This window comes from Asterias amurensis, chromosome 11 (genome assembly GCF_032118995.1).
Source record: "Asterias amurensis chromosome 11, ASM3211899v1".
NCBI classification, from domain to species: domain Eukaryota; kingdom Metazoa; phylum Echinodermata; class Asteroidea; order Forcipulatida; family Asteriidae; genus Asterias; species Asterias amurensis.
Genome location: NC_092658.1, coordinates 12,159,298 through 12,177,770, shown reverse-complemented (window position 1 = coordinate 12,177,770; position 18,473 = coordinate 12,159,298). Strand labels below are relative to the sequence as shown.

Genomic DNA, 18,473 nt, shown 5'->3' with positions numbered 1-18,473 from the left:
TACAAAGCATTTGTTAGCGCTCTAACTAACCAGAGAAAGTATCTCTGTCGGTATTATTTTGTTTTGATAGCGCAAAACAAATAACAAGCAAAAGGATTATTCAGAATGAGCAAAAAACATGAGTGATTAATTAAACAAGTGAGTTCCAGAGGCAAGGTGAAATGTTACAAAGGCCCTATCCCCAAAGCTGGATAAAGGGGTCAAAGGAACATAGAGTCTGCTGCCCTTAAGCATGCTCTATAGGTTGGTAGGAGCTAGTCCATGGAGAGCCTTGAAGGATGATCTTATATTGTATTCTGAAATGAATGGGTAACCAGTGGAGTTTGTGTACAATGGGAGAGATGTGTGAGGACATTTTGCTACCTCAGTAATGTTGCTGTGATGCGGCAGATTTTTGACAGATTGTACAGGATGAAGTGTGTTACAAGTATGTGAAAGCCCAGCCAGGAGACTATTGTAGAAGTCAAGCCTAGTAGTGATGAAAATTGTTCTAGTGTTTTGGGGCAGCAGCATGGGCAGTGACAGTACAGGTTTTGGGCACGACGAGTAACTTTGTTGTAACTTGTGTATCTGTAGATGACCATTTCCAATGACAATGACTGCCTGAAATCCAAAATCCATCTCAACTCAACAATGGATTTTGGACACTGATTTCACAAATAGCCGTGACAATCTTGCGATGACACATTCGTGGCAGCAAAATTTCCTGACAATTTTTATTGCAAATGTATGACGTATTGAACCATTTTGTCTTTAGATTTTATAACAGGTGTTTGACTTAAATGCAGCTTGTTCATGAGTTAAAGAAACTTGCAGTCGATTTTAAGAAACTTTACGCAACTGCTTAAGTCCACTTGCGCAACGTTTATGGCACAACATTGCACAAGTGGACTTACGCAGTTGAGTAAAGTTTTGTGAAATCGGCAGCTGGTGGGTTTATGTCAAAGGTCACCACTTTTAGCCTCAATTTTTTACTTTATGTAGAGCTGTTATTAGTGCAAAGGCCATTCAGAATAGTCAAGGTTTAAGAGAAGAAAAAACAATTGTTTTGAGACCAACCAACCACCCACCAAAAATGTTGATTTATTTAATTCATTGAATGACTGCATTCTGTAATCCATCAATAAACAAAAAGCCTCAAATGAACAGGGTATTTCAGCATTGTAGTTTAGTCAGGAATGATAACAATCTTGCCAGCTTGGCCAGCCTGTTATTTTGTCTTCTTCTTTTGTTTAATATTATATTAATTTTTCAATAAGAAATGAAATTTGATTTCAATTGGTTGTTTGGACCCCCCAAAAAAAATTAATAATAATAATTTTAGTGAAAGAAAAAAAAGAGAGAAAACATTGATTATTATAATCCACTAATACGCTAGTCTGAAATTTAACCACACACTTACTTTGTTGGTTTGTAGGTAAGCACAGCTGCCTGTATGTCAATGTTTAACAGTGTGACAGAGCAACTCTTTAGTTCTTCCTTGAACTTTTCCAAGATATCCCGGTATACGTTGTTTCCTTCTTGAAGATCACTTCTTACTTTTGCAACCTTTCCCTTCACGTTTAGTTTCTCCTTTTGAAGCTCTGCTAGATCGGAAAAATAATTTTTTTGTTTATAACTTTGTTGATTTTGAATTCAAATTCAGCTCTTTGGAGTATGCAACCTGAGCTTCCAAATTTGTAATGGACCAAGCTAAATCAATCACTAGAACCATCTCTGCACTCAAAGGTACCAAATAACCCATGGGTGAAAAGAAGCAATTATAGATTAGTGTCTTGCTCAAGGACAAGTATCATGACCAGGATTGAACCCACGCCCTGATGAATCAACCACCAATCCACAAAACAGCTTGATCATAACAAAGTCCGTGATTTTTAAACACACAAATCACTAAAGCTGTTTACAAATTTGCTTCCCTATGGAGAATTCTATTACTCTGTCCCTTCTTCTTGTACTTAAAAGCCCTGACTATTTCCCATCAGGAGGAAATACCGCACACACTTTTATAGACCATATCTGCCGGAAACGGCTTGTACCAAAAGCCCATAGAGGTCGGAACATCTGCAAGATCTCACCTTCTTCCTATCAACCAAAAAAAGGTCAGAGCAAAGGTCATGACCTAAATTGATATGTTCTTTTAAACAAAACCAACTTTCTGTTTCATATTATTTTTACAGACACTTCCACAAGAACACTCAACAATAATAGCCATGTCTTGGGATATGGTTCGTTTATACAGAAACAAATGATATCTAAACTACAAATTAACACTAATCTAATACAGAACCAAATAGTTGATTAAATTTACCTTTTTTAACAATTTGCTTACGGGTACCAGTCCTTCGCCTCCTGTGAAGAAATAAACAGAAAGTAAATGTTTAAGTCTGATGGTTAAGACAACTATTAGTTACACATCTATAAATGACATTTATGAAGAGTCATGGCTGAGCGCTTGTAAAAGTACTGACTCAAGCTTGTTTAAAGTTTTCCTTAGGCTTACGAGCTACAGTGATTAGGTTCATTTATACGGCATCCTTAAGCATGTTTCACATACATAACAAACATTTGTGGAACACAACTACATCAAGAATACAGCACATTAGGTTGGGTACAGATAATGTTTGATACACTTCTTGAATGTTCGTAGAGATTCAGATTCCCTGATTGAGGTGGTGAGTATATTCCTGGTGTGTGGAGCAAAATGTGAGAATGTTCAGAGGAGCGCTGATAACCAACGCTGCCAACTGTCTGGCCCCACGAACAGTTGCTATTTCACAATTGTGTTTCACATGCGCCTGAACTAACGACCCTTGTTATTGTATTGGCTTGTGTACCTTCGCTGGTAGGCCGCGCGAAACTATTTAACTGGCTGGCGATTGCTCTCAGTTCCAGCATGCAACCAGTGATTTTCCCGCATTGTTGAAAATGGGCTTAATATAATAACTCTACATTTGCTGCCACCCTTGTGTATTGGTGTGACCATACCAACCACTCAGCCATCAGGGGAAAAGTCTGCAATTAGTGGCTCTTAATAAGAAGTAAGAGGGCCTTGTGTTTTTCAATTTGCAGATAATAAGGACAATGAAAGACACCTGAGCCAAGAAATCATGTCTCAAGGTAATAACAGAGAAAAAATGGGCCCCTAGCAGAGACTTTTTAATTGCATACCCCCTAGTAGGCCAACAAAATTACACTGGGCAGCAGGCCACAGGTCAGTGATTTAAATTTAACAACAGTTGAATTGAGAGCGAGATATGGTCTTTCCAAACAACAAACATGCACAAATCATGCATAAGCCAAAGGCAACGCACAAAATACATACAACATGGAAAATTGTATGTACACATGTACATGTATGTACATGGCTGATGGGCGTGAGATTACGTCAGAATTAAAATCAGTTTAAGATTTAGTTTTAAGGGATGTTATTGGTCCAATGAACAGCCGTCGCTTTCAGGAAACTCTTCCTAACTTAGGATTAATCTTAAGACTTAGGACGAGTTAAGTTCCGCCACCTTAGACGTTAGGACGCAATAAACTCATCCTAAGTTAGAGCAAGTTACTCGTCCTAATTTGAGATAGGATGAATCCTAGCGTTTTGTGAAACCGGCTGCTGGGCACTTACTTATGCATTGAAACGTTTATTGTGAAATGCGCTTTACACTGTAAAAGAATTTGTTTTTATTATTGTTATGTACAACAGATTTATGCGACTCTCCTAAAAACATTACTCTTGTGATTTTTCACTTTTTTTTTCTCTTCAAAATATGATGACTAAGCTGAAACTTCAACAGGTAAATATTTATACATCTTCTATTACAGCAAATAGGAATTCATGTCATGGCCAATAACATGATCTACACAAGGTTTCAAAGCCCTTTAACGCCACAATAAAAAACATATTCAATGAATAATTGTAGAGAACACTGCTGCAGCTGTGAGACCTTAGTTTCTCTGCAAGAGGTGATCAGTAGACTCGGCAAACAGCTATGACGTCAAAAGTATTTGTTTGAACGCGATGTAGATGATTATTTTTCATGCCTGCATTTACACTCAGTGCATGCAGTGCTCGATGACGAAGCCCCAGGCAGTGACTCATCTCATCACGGAGCTCAATGATCTCATCAACCAACTGCAGCTTGTGACTGGCAGGTTATTTCCTGAACATGAGACAAACTCATCTATATGCAGATGCTCTGTATGATCCATAGCATGCACCAAGGGAAGCATTCAGAGCATCAAGGCAGTATCTGAATTAAACTGGCATCTGGCAACAGAAGCTCTGCCAGAGATCTGCTTTTGAGCCCACACACATAATCACCTTTGACCTTGCATAATTTCACATTGCCTTCATGGTTCTGGAAATTTGCAGTTAAATTTGACCTTCATGTGTATACATACAAAGCCAACAACTGTGTTTATGCTGTAGATATGGACAGGGGACCAGTGTAAGCTACTGTATAGCCCACATACATAATAAAATTGACCTAAAATAATTTCACACGGCCTTCATGGTTCTGGAGATTCACAGTTAAGTTAGATGTACATGCATAACATATCAAGCCAAAACATGTTCTTATCCTTTGAAGGGGAAGTCTAAATCAAAATTGGCACCTCTCTGTGCCTACGGCTACTTAAATGCTAAGGGTAGCCTATGCTTCAATGCATGTCAACTTGGAAATCTAGCAAGAGCCAAATATTCATTCAGGAATGGTCTAAGCCAAGAGGCATCTACATGTACATGTGTACATGTTGCAGTTCTGTGTTATATTGACAGTTTATAAAACACCCGTTTCACTTTTCAACAGCCCCTTGCACTAAAAATAGAAGCTCAGTACTCGAATTTCAAACAACAAGTACAAATTTACCCGCGTCTGTTTACGCCTACATGTCCTGTTTACATAGGAACATGTATTGACAGTGACTGTACTACTGCAGTCTGGCACGTCACAGAGCAAGGGGCACGCCAACAAAGTGATCCCTTGAGAGCTGGGAAGTGAAAATGTTTGTTTGACATTTAGTTCTTTTGAGCAAAACTGAAGTCATTAGTGCGTGTGGAGTGCTATTTTGACTTCCTGATTCATGGGTCAACTGCCCAAGCACAAGGATCCACTTGGCCCATATGCGCCTGACTGGTCACACAGTACACAAAAAATGTTCCTGCCCATGTAGCGTCTGTTGCTGCATTACAATAATTTACAGGGTATGGCCTGAAATGCCCTGAAAAACACTTGGTGTATTTCCTTGATAACAATTTGTGCATTTCCTTGGCAACACTTTCTGTCATTTCCTTGATAACACTTAGTGTATTTCCTTGAAGTGTTTTTTCTTGATAACACTTTGTGTATTTCCTTGATAACACTTCATGTCATTTCCTTGAGAACACTTTGTGTATCTCCTTGATAACACTTCATGTCATTTCCTTGAGAACACTTTGTGTATCTCCTTGATAACACTTCATGTCATTTCCTTGAGAACACTTTGTGTATCTCCTTGAAGCGTTTTTCCTTGATAACACTTTGTGTATTACCTTGAAAACACTTAGTATTTTCTTGTAGTGTTTTTTCTTGTAAACAGTTTGTGTATTTGCTTGAAAACACTTTGCGTATTTTCTTGAGAACACTTTGCGTATTCTTGAAAATACTTTGTGTATTTCCTTGAAAACACTTTGTGTATTTGCTTTGATAAAACTTTGTGTATTTCCTTGATAACACTTCCTGTAATTTCTTGATAACACTTCATGTATTTCCTTCTAAACATTCTACATATTTCCTTTATAACACTTCCTACATTTCCTTGATAACACTTTGTGCTACCAACCAGGCATGCTACCAACAATGATAAATGCTGTGCTGCAGTAACATGGACGACAAAATACCTAGTATGTAAACAAACTACAACCATCACTAAGACAATGGAGTAAAGAAGGCTATAAATATCCATCTGCGACAAAGTTAGATAAAGTGATATGACAAAAAAAACATAAGTCAGGGACACCATTGTAAAAATCAGGGAGGAAAACGAAAAAAAAAGAGGGAAAAAGAAGAAAACAAACCTTAGTTCAGATAAAAGTCTGATCACCGTCGATAAATCTTTCATTGTCAAGTCAGTGAGCGATTTCCCTTGTAGAGCAGAGCACACTACTACACGGACTTTGTGATGCTCTACTCAATATGAACATTCAGTCTGCCGAAAACAAGTTCAGGCTAAAATTGTTTGCTGTTCGAAATTGCTCGCCAGCATCATTCCAGCAAGATTAACCAAGGTTCCAGTTAAATCTTTGTTATAAAGTACTGCCTGACCTTTGTAGCAGACTACACAATAAAGGCAGGTGACCTAGTTCAGTTGGAGCTAGAACAACTCAAGCATGAAGCATATTTTCTTTACATAACAGCTCAGATGTTCAGTGTTAAATTTTACAAATTCTATAACAACGTGGCCAGTTTCATTTCAAAGGAAAACAAATTATGCAAAATTTCTTGCTAACTAAAATTGCTGATTGATAACAAAATCAAAGCTACCAGACAACACGGCAAGTAAAACTGTTTGTTTCCTCTTGGGGGGGGGGGGGGGGGCAGCATGGACTTTCTCTTTTGTATTACCTATTAAAATGATTAAAAAACCTCTAAATGTCAATCGATACATCAGCAAACAAAAAAATCAGTCAGAAGTAAGGCTAGTGCCGGTGGCACTATTAAAAACAGATCAACTGTTGAAGCACTAATGACCTCACTGCTGGACTGCACTTAATACCTTCCTATATGTACTACAGGCAACCTCATCCTACAATATCACTCACAAAAAGCACTCGAGCCTGATACCATTGGTTTGTCCACTGTTCAACATCCAATAGGAAAGAAACATGTCAGACAAACAGTGAACATAGTTACGATTTGTTTGATTTAACATTGTGGTGAAAAGCTACCTGTGGGGTTCTCTCAAACTACATGTATAATTACTTGAAAGGGGTAGTTCTATCTATGGTTTAAGTCAACATCCCTCCAGTTGTCCTTACCAAGAAGTTTGTTATGGTCATATGTACATGTTAAAGGTGTACCCTTCCTCTAAAACAGCTGCTTTGAGAAGCCTGGTTTTCATTTTGAATATCTGACTAGAATAGATTGCATCCAGGTGGCCTGTATATTAATTATTGCCACATTTGTGACATGTACCAGCAGCCATTTGGTTTTTCCCACACTGCAGCATGTATGAATAAACACATATGGCCTGATTTTTGTATGCATATCCCTACTACATTAGTAAACTGTACTTTATCCAAAACCTGTTTGTCAAAAATGTGTCTGGACTACATTGTTGACAGTTCATACATACAAGATAGACCTAGTAGTTACAAGAAGGTCTGCTTGAGTATTAAACAGCCACTGCAACAGCATAACTCAAGTTGCAGACCAACATCCAAGTAAATACTTCAATCCTTGGCACTCTGCCATGAAATGCACTCAACAGAGTTACTTATAAGGAATGTGGGTGGAGCTTAGAATCACCTCATGCTGTGGCAGCTAATCAAAAGCCTCGGGTCACTGATAACATGCAGTCGCTGCATGCACAGACTTTTTCTGTCAACAGGAAATGTAGAACCTGTTTTTGCTGCATAGGGTATCAGGGCCAGGTTGCTGTATATCCCTGAAGCTGGTTGCAAATAATGTTGAGACTGTCCCTGAATATGTCCTTGAGTGAGATTAATCCTAGTGGCTATCTGACAGCTCTGTGCTGATGGCAGGTTCAATGATGCTGTAAATGTGGTGAAGGCATTGTGAAAGACATTCTGAGGAACACTTTCACTCTGATGTCTCATATGGGAAAATGCTTTTGCATTCAAGGATGTTGCGGATGTTCATAAATTTATTAGAGAAGCCAACATTAGCATCTTGCACTTAGGGAGGTTTTGTCCAAGAATCAGGGAGATATTTAGAATTACATTCTACATAATAGAGAGCTAATCATGTGGGTTTTCCAATTTGGTTTATTTTCAGGGAACTTTACAGCAAAATCAGGGAGAGTTTGCAATTCTGACATCTTCATCTGAAAGTAGCCGTTGTAAGAAATATCTTCTTCTTTTTCCTGGGAAACTCGAGCAAACAACCATGATTTTTTTATTTTGTTTATTAGTAATGGTGACCAGAATGGCAGCTGGTTTGTTCTTGACGTATGAGTACTGTGAACTCTGCTCTTCTACCTAGAGAAAACTGTCACAAATTAGGCCTACATCGTTACAAAGTACAATTAAGTCGTTACAAAGTACAAAGAACAATTTTTCATCAAGTTCAACGGCTGACTGTATATTATGTACACAGGCTGTATGCTGTAATTGACTTTTACATTCACCGTACTCCACTTACTGTGCAAGAGCTGAATTTCTGCTCTAGTTGTGTAAGCGAAGTAGGTCTAGTAAAGTAGAGTACGCACGCACACAAGCCAAAATATACCCTGCTAAACTCACGAAATTCAATGCTTACGTAAGCGCTGATTCTTTGCTTATGCTAAGCAGAGCAATGAAATTGGGCCCTGGCAGTGTTCACTGGTAAAGCAAGATAGATGTGCCTCAATGTTTGGTGGTGCTGGAACCATGCACTATCAGTAATTATTGATGTCTATCTACGTGTACATGTAGCTGTTTTTTTTAAATAAAATATAAACATCAAAATTATAATATACATAGTGAGTAATACATTATTAAGTTGTATGCACTGTTGTTGTGTACAGTTAATACTATCTGTGATTCAAATTGTAAAGAACAAATTACGTGTATACCAAGAATGATAATTTTCTCAGGGTAGATACCTCCTAGAGACACTTAAAGGTTGTTGACCTTGGTTAAAAAGGCACCACCTCTTTGAGGGTCAAAGCATACAAAGCATTTACTGAACCATTTCAAAAGATATCTTCAGATGCATAAAAAATTTGCCTTCATCCTCTCAGGCCTGCATTTCAAGCTTGTACCAACTATATTCATGCAAAACAAGAAGAATTGCTGCAAAGCTCTGCAGGTGGTTTTAACAAAGAAAAGAGACACAGACTACAGGGAAGGCTCACTGCAGTGTATGGATCAGAGCTTCTAGTTTCTCACAAAAAGTTTTCATCCTAGTTCATGAACGCACTCATTTCAAGGTTCTTCTCCACATCTGTCATTCAATACATGGTACATCTCAAAGCATTACATTCATGTACAGCAAAGTGCTTCTACAAGACAGCCTTGCTCTACAAACACCATGCTCCTCATCATCCCTCATTCTAAACACAATTGGGGAAACCATTCTTTTACACATGCTGGACAATCTCTTTGGGATGCTCTCCCACTGAATCTTAGACTAGTTTAGACTCTCTCCAGCTTCAGGACCAACTTGAAAACTCATTTGTTCAGTTCAAGCTTCAAGTACGGCATAAAGTAGATTTATTTTTTTATGCCAGGAGTGTCTTCCGGACAGATATGGCGCACAACAAATGACAATTATTATCTTTACCATTATTATCCATTTGTGAACTTGTGTAGTACATACACCACATAAGGAACATTTGGTGTCAGAAGTGGGATTTCTTATTTAAGGCAGCTTGATATGTTTTAAGATTTAAATGACAAAGGAAAAGAGCTTTATTCAGTAAAGGCGGCAATTCAATGTGGTCATTTCTGGTTTTGCTAGGAATAGCTGAGTTTTTCTTGCGTGTTTTAGGCCTGGGCAAATTATTTGAATATCCGGTTAATGGTGAATAGGTTTTCCTATCCGTAACCGCGAATGCCTTTTTTTTCTTAACCGGATATCCGCTTAGGGCGCGAATACCTATTTATAAACCGGATAGTTCTGTAATTACAACCAAGTAACCAGATATTCTTTTAATATCCGAATATCCGCGGACGTCGGGCGACAACTGATAGGAATGTTTTGTCTGAATCCTTATGAAACTTCTATTAAGACAGCATAAAACAGCATAAATTAAAGGAACACGTTGCCTTGGATCGGTCGAGTTGGTCTTTGAAAAGCGTTTGTAACCGTTTTTATAAAATACATATGGGTAGAAAGATGTTGTAAAAGTAAAATACAATGATCCACACAAACATGCCTCAAAATTGCGTGGTTTTCCAAAATTCTTCCTTTTACCTCGTAGACTAACACGTCGGCCATTTATGGGGGTCAAAATTTTGACCCCCATAAATGGCCGACCATGTTAGATCGCACAGTAGAAGGAAAACCACGCAATTTCGAGGCAAACTTGTGTGGATCATTGTATTCTACTTTTAAAACATCTTTCCAACCATATGCATTTTATAAAAACGGTTACAAACGCTTTTGTTTTGACCAACTCGTCCGATCCAAGGCAACGTGTTCCTTTAAGTATTTAACTATGCTCACCTCCGTGAAGAGTTAAACAATGACATTTCTGACGTAATTTGTTCAAAGATTACGAAAGTTTTCCTTCACGTAGAGTCAATCACGATCAAAAGAAAAAGCAAATCGCCATCTTTAAACTAGATCCGGTTATTTTTATGAATGAACCGAGTGACACTGTCTAAAACTAATATCAATCCGCCCATACGATCTCATTCACAAACGAACTTTTTTTTTTTTTAATATTGCCTCTAGCGGCAAAAAAAAAACTATTCGAATATCCAGTTAATTTCGGATAGTTGGCCAGCGGTATCCGAATATCAAAATTTCACTTCTCGCCTAGCACTAGTGTTTATGTGCCTGCTATGATCGAAAACAGGATCAGAGCTGAATCAAGCACTGTGTAAATGCTCCACAAGATCTTGATCTGTGGTCGTGATTAAACTGCCGGGTCTCAATGCACCTTTCGGGATTGATGTGACAAGACAATTGGCTAAAAATGAATATTCTTCAATGTTGTTGCTGCAGCCACTGGTCGTAGCCACAGCAGAATTTGGTCCATTAGGATGCAGTCAAACACCAAGAGTTTTTAATAAAGTACTGCAATATTGCTGCTTGTAAATCAAAAATATTTTGTAAAAAAAAAAAAAAAAAAAATGAAGTTGGGACTTATCTTACAAGGTAAATACAAGATAGAGAGGACCAATATTTATTTTTTAAACCTGCTTAACATTTTAGGTACTTTTTTTTTGTTAATAAAAATGAAATTCATAATTACCTCGGACGTGTGATGTAATACCTGGGGGCTGCAATAAAAGAGAGAAAAAACAGAAAGACAAAAATTAAATCTTGTATCATTTCAACAGAGAAAACAAATTCAGTTAGAAGATAAATGGAAAAGGGGGCTGTTATTTAACAAAATTTCGTCCTTGCTTCCAACCTCATGAAGTCAAACCAGCCCCTTCCCTCTACGCCTTTCGTCGTCTCCTTATTGATTGTACTACGTGTACCTTGCCTTTTCTTAGCGCCTTCTACCTACCCCTCTTTCACTAAATTCATGTGGTTTCACTTGACTGCTTCTGTTGCGTAATAATGTTCATGTGTTGTCTTGTTATTTAGCCTTGGAGACTCTGCTAGGGTTAAAAGACTCGAAACATATGGCCATTTGCTACTTTTTGTGTGTAAAAGCACACAGTTTTTTCAACACCTTCTTGTAGTTGTGGGGACTTGCCAATGTTGTTTTTGTACTCTCTTTTCTAAAGAATTCGTTGAACTTGCAACCCGGTTGAGCAAAGAAAAAGTTGTATGGATCATTGTTCAATTGTATTAACGTTCCCACAATGGTGTCTATTTTGATCTTGCAAAACTTAATATAAATGCAACAACAAAATGCTTCCATTCTTAATTTGATGTAAATGCAGTTTCTGGCGTCACAAAGTCTCTTTAAATGTTAGGCAGGAGTTGAACAATACCAACTTGAGCAAATATTTTGTTATGAAGTTGCGTTGCCAAATAGCACTTTGCATATAGTTTTGCACAAAGTATAAAAGGTGCTTCACAGTTCAGAGCCTTTGCTCTAGTGGTAACAAAGCATTTTCAAAACTCTAAAACGGTCTAAAAGGATTTGTGGTGTTATGTGTTCAAGAGAGCTTACACAGACCGTTCCATTAGACAATTACAAGGTTCTGTTTGAATATTCAGAATGCTTTAAATTCAGAATGCTTTATTCCTTTACGTAAAATCGTTCCAGTAGTTCAGCACAAAGTCACGCTCCAGCAGAAAACTAGCCATTGGATTCAAGGTGATGCCCGCTGGAGTATTTCTAAATAAAAACCTTGAAGACATTCCCTAAAGGACCAAGCTAGTTTGTCTTAGTAAAAGGCAATTCTATGAAGGAACTACTTCTGGTAATTATTTTAAATGGCACCAAGGCAATGGAGACAACAATGGCCAGGGGCATTGAGACAAATATCTACCCGGACAATCAGGTCTCATCGACTGATTCACACAACACAATAACAGTGGTCCACTGGCCAAATGCCAGTTAAAACACCCGAGGCCTAGTCAAAATTCACTCCAAGTGGTTCGGCTGGCTGGTTCGGTATTGAAAAGCATCCCTGTTTCTTGAATTACAGATTAGTGATGGACTAATGAAGTGACAAGCTTAGGTCCAGAATGTCATCTTCGAGAGGGCAAGGCCATTTACATTTTGAAAGGGCACTTCCGTTGGAAAATCTTAAAGTCTATGGGAAACAAGGCCAAGGGTCACCAAGGCTAGGACCAGGGCAAAGGTGGCCATGGCCCCAAGCCTTTGTGTAATTCCAGGCATGCAAGCTCACTGGTCCTCCTGGGGAGTTACTAAAAAGGTAAATCCAGTGTACACTTATCCAAAAAACATCAGGTTCAAATGCAAGTTTGCAGCACACAGTCAAGAGGCAAAAGCTTCAACTTCATTACTGAACACTTTGAATCCTTCAGCCCTAATAGCAATGTAAGTCAACAGTTACCCTGCTGAAGCCCCTATGGTGACTTTAGTGGACCAACATAACAATCAAATGGCAGTCTACCCTTAAACACAATTGTCATTTGTAAAAAAGCTGTAGCTTTTTCTGTATTTATCCTGCATATCCAAGCTTACCGCTTGAGTGGTCAAACAGTGTAGGTGGGCGCCAATGATTCTGATGGAATGGAGCAGCCAATGAGCAGTTACTGACATGTGGGTTAACATTAAACCTTTTTATGGTAGTAACTCAATTAGGAGCAGCTTAGACAACTATCACAAAGGATAGCACTCCTAGTCAACCAGCAATCTTCATTGTCATACACTCTTTTGTCCATGAAGAATTATAGGATGTCTGAATGTAAAATTGCTTCTCTTCATCTTTTTCAAACGATTTTTAAATTTGGACTGACTTGGTGCTGCACCTCACTACCAAACAAGGAAACATAAAACAATTGAAGTCAATGCTTGATGAAAATTGACTGAAATTCTTAACCTCTGTATGGGTAGGTCCATTTGCATACTGCTTCTGGTTATTGGAAATAGTTTAAGCTGGAGGTGACGAGGCTTAATCAGCTAAGAATAAAAACATGACATCATCAATTTGGTTATGCCGTGCGGTTACAGCCAGCAGGCAGTGCGTTGTGGCTATATATATATATATATATATATATATTTTTTTCCATTGTTCGGCATATTAGTAGCTAGGTGAAGTTGCTTGATTCCAAAAGCAACATCTCCAAGTCACGTGAGAGTTGGTGTTGGTAGTTGCGTATAAATGATCCTCCTCTACGACAGTTTTTTTGTATAGGTATGGTCTTCTTGTCTAGGAGTATTGCGAGAGGAGTGTCTTGCCTAGTTGCGTGTTTGGTTAGTTGTATTGGTAACTTGTGACGTGTTGAAAATGAATGGAATTATGAAAAAAATAATGTATGCAGGATGTAGCCGTGTCCCAGATGGGAATACAAACTAATGAGGTTTGAAATTACACTATGTAACAAATCTCTCTTTTGAGATATGCATGTGTAAAAACTCCCTCAAAATGCTTCTCCAACGAGTTGTACAAACAATCACAGACCTGTGGGAGCCTCCACTAGTCATGAGGAGTAACACTTTTAGCCAAACTTCTACAACCCCTTCCTCATTACTTTTCTTTTTTACCTCTTGGGAAACAGAGTAGGCTATAAATGGTAATGTGGAATGAAATATTAATCAAGCTACCAAGATGTTTACATTTAGTTATACCAGGTTTATCTGAACTAACCACTCAAAGGTGCTGGTCGCCAGCAAATCACACTCCAGTGATTCAAATAAAATGTTCAAAAAATGTTTCTTTAGATGACGCTTCAACAAAGACAGATCAGTTGTGTCCATTAAAGTCACCTGGAAGTGGTATTTTTTTAAAATAAAGCTTTTGTCACTAAAATATGTGTTTTTACGAGAGGAATGTGAATAAAAAGTTAACTAAGGTTTAAAAATATTAGTTTTGATTGTATTTACAAATTTACGAGTAGGCCCCGACCCGAGAGGGCGCTGTTCGTGACGTAATTCAAGGCGCGATATTTGAAGAGAAAATTTGTAGTCAGGCCCCCGTACATTACGCCTTTCAGATACCTTCTTCGATTTCCCACTAGCTGAAAAAATTGTTGGGACGGCGTCGTGTTTAAGAATGGCTCTTCTCGTCATGTCAAATGAGTGGTGTATCCCGGATTCGAAGCACGACGGCTCAAAGTGTTCGATGCATAGTGCTGAAAAAGACGTCGGACCGGACCACTTAGCTCTAGTTAATCTGACTTTCGCAGCCCACAACCGCCTATACTTGGGATCTGCAGGAAATAGATGAAGACTGACCCCATCTTTAGTTGTTTTGCTGCATCCAGCAGCACTACACCTGGTCGGCATTGCCGGAAAAATGCCAGAAAAAAACCTTTTTCGCAGCGTACAAACTCACGTCTTAGAATTACATGTACTTTTGCACGTGTGATTATCTACGCATCGAGGCAAAGTCTTCCTTTTCCTACGTCACAAAGGGGTAGGCGGAGTCAACCCCCCAAAGCACTTAATTAATTTTTTTAACATATAAATCGTGACAAACAATTACTCAAAAAATTGTTTTATTGTTAATAAACATATACTCTTATGTTTAAAAGAAAAAAAATCCTATTTCCAGGTGCCTTTAACTCATCTGGCAAGGAATTCCAGAGAAAAGGCCTAATATACGGAGCTTGCAAGGCGAGTTATGGGAACAAGTCATATCTGTGATGAAGAAATCATGAGGCCTTGTCCATGACATATTTTAACACCTTCTTGAAGTGGTGGGAAGGCAGGCAGATGCAATTTTGACTTGCTGAGGTGGTCCACATTGCTGAGGCGTTCATTGAGACATGTATGCATGTTGGGTTTTGGTCTGCTCTTTGCATAATGGATGTATATTAAGATAGGTTTGCTGTGACACCTTACATGTATTAATTAAATCTCTCAGTGAGAGTGTGTTTTTAGAAGAACCAGTGATTAACTCCCTGTTTTAATCAACTATACTTTGTCCATCATTAGGATGTTGCAGTGAATCCAACTGGAAGTTCAGCTGAAGAAGGATGATACAGGTGTCTAGAATAGGGATTAGCTTCATGAAGCATACAGTTCTGAACACAGGTCGGCAATATTTAGGTCTGGAAACATGGTGGAAGCTGGATAGTGTTAATGGTCATACATACATGGAGCTGCACTAGGGTCTGGTGGGAAGTTGGTACCTGGTACCTGCGGAAGGGTGTAAATTTGGAAGCAGGGTAGCAAACCCAGGGTGGCAAACCCAGGGCGGCAATCCCATGGTGATCAAGGAGGTTGCAGAGTTGTAGAGATATGGGTTGATTTCTTTAGAAAAACTTGAATTGTAAAGGAGATCACAGTCAAATAAACATGATCTGTGCACGTGATACAGCTAACTGCTTAAAGGAGTGTAAATTGTAGCTAACAAAATCGATCTAGTACCTGGTGCCCTTGAAATTCTCAATAAAAAATGTCCTCATATAGTACTCTTTTCTATAAAGAGAAAATGCCGTGGTGCCCTAGCCCTATCAAAAAAACAGGCCTGACCTCCCTCTTTGGAGAAAAACGGAAAAGTCAGCATGATGCTAGTCTTATTTTCCAAGTCCTGCGGAAACTCAGATCAGAGACAACTGATTAGCAGTCCGCTCATTAGAGAATGGATTACAGAGAGGATGATTCACTTTTGCTTTAGACATTATCCCAAGTATAAGATTATCGGAGTGAAATTATTAGCCAGCGACTGACAGCTAAATAGCGTCACCCACAGAAGAACAAATCAAATCCTACCATCTTTAGACCAGCTTTAGAACTAGAGTCTAAAGAGCAACATCGACCAAAAACCTGTATAATTCCTCCCATCTATGAAGGAAATTTTGACGACCAGATCCGGACAACCTGATTAGCAGCTGACTCTGACAGGCCCTTGGGTCAAGGAAGCATAATTAACTCTTGATTGTACACCTGCAGGTCAGAAAAAGGCGATCTGATCAGCTAGATTAGAACTAGGGTCTAAAGAGTAACATGCTTATGAACTGTCCTTCTAGGAAGTGTTGACGACAAGATCAGGACCATCTGATAAGCATCCGACTCTCTGACAGGGCTTAGGGTCTAGGAAGCATGATTCACTCTTGATGGTTCCTGAAGGTCACCCCAATGCCATCTGGTCAGCTAGATAAACAAAAGAGTCTAAAGAGCAACACAAACCAAAGAACTGTATAATTCCTCCCATCTATGTTGGAAATTTTGATGACCAGATCATGGGTCAAGGAAGCATAATTAACTCCAATGATGGTACACCTACAGGTCAGAAAAAAGAGATTTGATCAGCAAGATTAGAACTAGAGTCTAAATGCACACCTGCTAAGAACACTACTGATTCCTCCCATGTAGGAAGTCCTGATTACCAGATCACTATCACCTGATTAGCAGCTGACTCTGACAGGTCCTATGGTCTAGGAAGCATGATTCACTCTGTTTGTTTTCCTGAAGGTTATCTCAATGCCATCTGGTCAGCTAAATTAGAACTAGAGTCTAAAGAGCAACACCAGCCATAGAAGGGTATGAATCCTCCAATCAACCAGATCAGAATCACCCGATTAGCAGCCGACTCTGACAGGGCTTAGGGTCTAGAAAGCATGATTCACTCTTGATGGTTTTCCTGAAGGTCATCTCAAGGCCATTTATCTGGTCAGCTAAATTAGAACTAGAGTCTAAAGAGCAACACCGGCCATAGAAGGGTATGAATCCTCCCTTCAGGAAGTATTGACGACCGGATCAGGACCACCTGATAAGCAACCAACTCTGGCGGCATTAGGGGTCTAGGAAGCATGATTCACTCTTGATGGTTTTCCTGGAGGTCGTCCCAATGCCATCTGGTCAGCTAGATAAACAAAAGAGTCTAAAGTGCAACACCAGCCCCAGCAGGGTATGAATATAGGAAGTCTTGACGACACCCTCAGATCCACCTGATGAGCAGCCAACTCTTACAGGTCCTAGGGTCTACAGAGCTTGATTGGTTTTCCTGAAGGTCAAACCAATGCCATCTGGTTAGCGAGATAAGAACTAGAGTCTAAAGAGTAACACCAACCCAAGAAGGGTATGAATCCTCCCTCTAGGAAGTCTTGACAACACACTCAGAATCACCTGATAAGCAGCCAACTCTGACAGGTCCTAGTGTTAAGGAAGCATGACTCACTCTTGATAGTTTTCCAGAAAGCCACCCCAATGTGATCTGATGAGCAGCTAGATGAAACCTTAAGTTTATATTTACTTATTTATTTATTCATTTCTAGGCAAACAGCACAAACAAATAATAAGCAATAAAAATAAGACTACACAGAGAACAAGCCTGCGGATAACCCAAAGAGCGAAAATAATCACTATCTAAAGGCGATCCAGACAAAAACAATAACAAAGGCACAAAAGGGCACAAGGACAAAAACTATAGAGTAACACCTGCCTTAGAAAGGTACAACTCCTCCCTTCCAGGAGGTCATGATGACCAGATCAGGACCACATGATTTGCAGCTGACTGACTCTGACGGTTATAAGGGTCTCAGAAGCATTATTTACTCTTGATTGTATTGTACTCATAAAGGTCACATCAAAACGATCTGATCAGCAAGATTAGAACCAGAACCAGAGTCTTAAGCACAACACTGGCTTTGAACAGTATGGTTCCTCCCATCTAGGAAGTTCTGATATTAAAAGATCGCAATCATCTGATTAGCAGCTAACAACTCTGACAGGTCCTGGGTCTTAAAGCATAATTCACTCTCGGCATGGCCAAAGAAATCTACATGTTAACAAGTACAAAGGAGTCACATAGATTACTTTTTTGTCCTTCCACATGCCCTTGTTGTAATTGCCTCAATTAAAAAAGAAACATTTGTAAAACAGGCTACAATGACACAATCATAGCATCATGTTTCATTTCAATCATTGCATCCAAGGGTATAATTTTATTTGCTTGTAATATCTGTGGCTGAATATAATTGTTTCTTGTCTAAAAAGGATTGAGATTTTCTAGAGAGAAGTATAATAACAATAACTAGAGATACTGCTTTTGCTTTTTACTAGGTTGC

The 18,473-nt window shown here is 38.9% G+C and overlaps 2 protein-coding genes across 3 annotated transcripts in view; both read right to left on the bottom strand.

Moving 5' to 3' along the window:
* LOC139944339 (uncharacterized) overlaps positions 1-18,473 on the bottom strand; it is a 43,134-nt gene that overhangs the window by 20,075 nt on the left and 4,586 nt on the right. Inside the window, exons 3-5 of one of the 2 annotated variants that reach the window (XM_071941338.1) lie at positions 11,122-11,149; positions 2,309-2,349; positions 1,403-1,586 (exon numbers count right to left, since the gene is read on the bottom strand). In XM_071941338.1, coding sequence (XP_071797439.1) covers positions 1,403-1,586; positions 2,309-2,349; positions 11,122-11,149 — 253 coding nt within the window. The remainder of the gene's footprint in view (positions 1-1,402; positions 1,587-2,308; positions 2,350-11,121; positions 11,150-18,473) is intronic. The other variant, XM_071941339.1, reaches the window with a different exon arrangement.
* LOC139944341 (uncharacterized) overlaps positions 10,283-18,473 on the bottom strand; it is a 98,644-nt gene continuing 90,453 nt past the window's right edge. Inside the window, exon 7 of the transcript XR_011786942.1 lies at positions 10,283-10,343. The gene's annotated coding sequence lies outside the window, so the exon portion shown is untranslated. The remainder of the gene's footprint in view (positions 10,344-18,473) is intronic.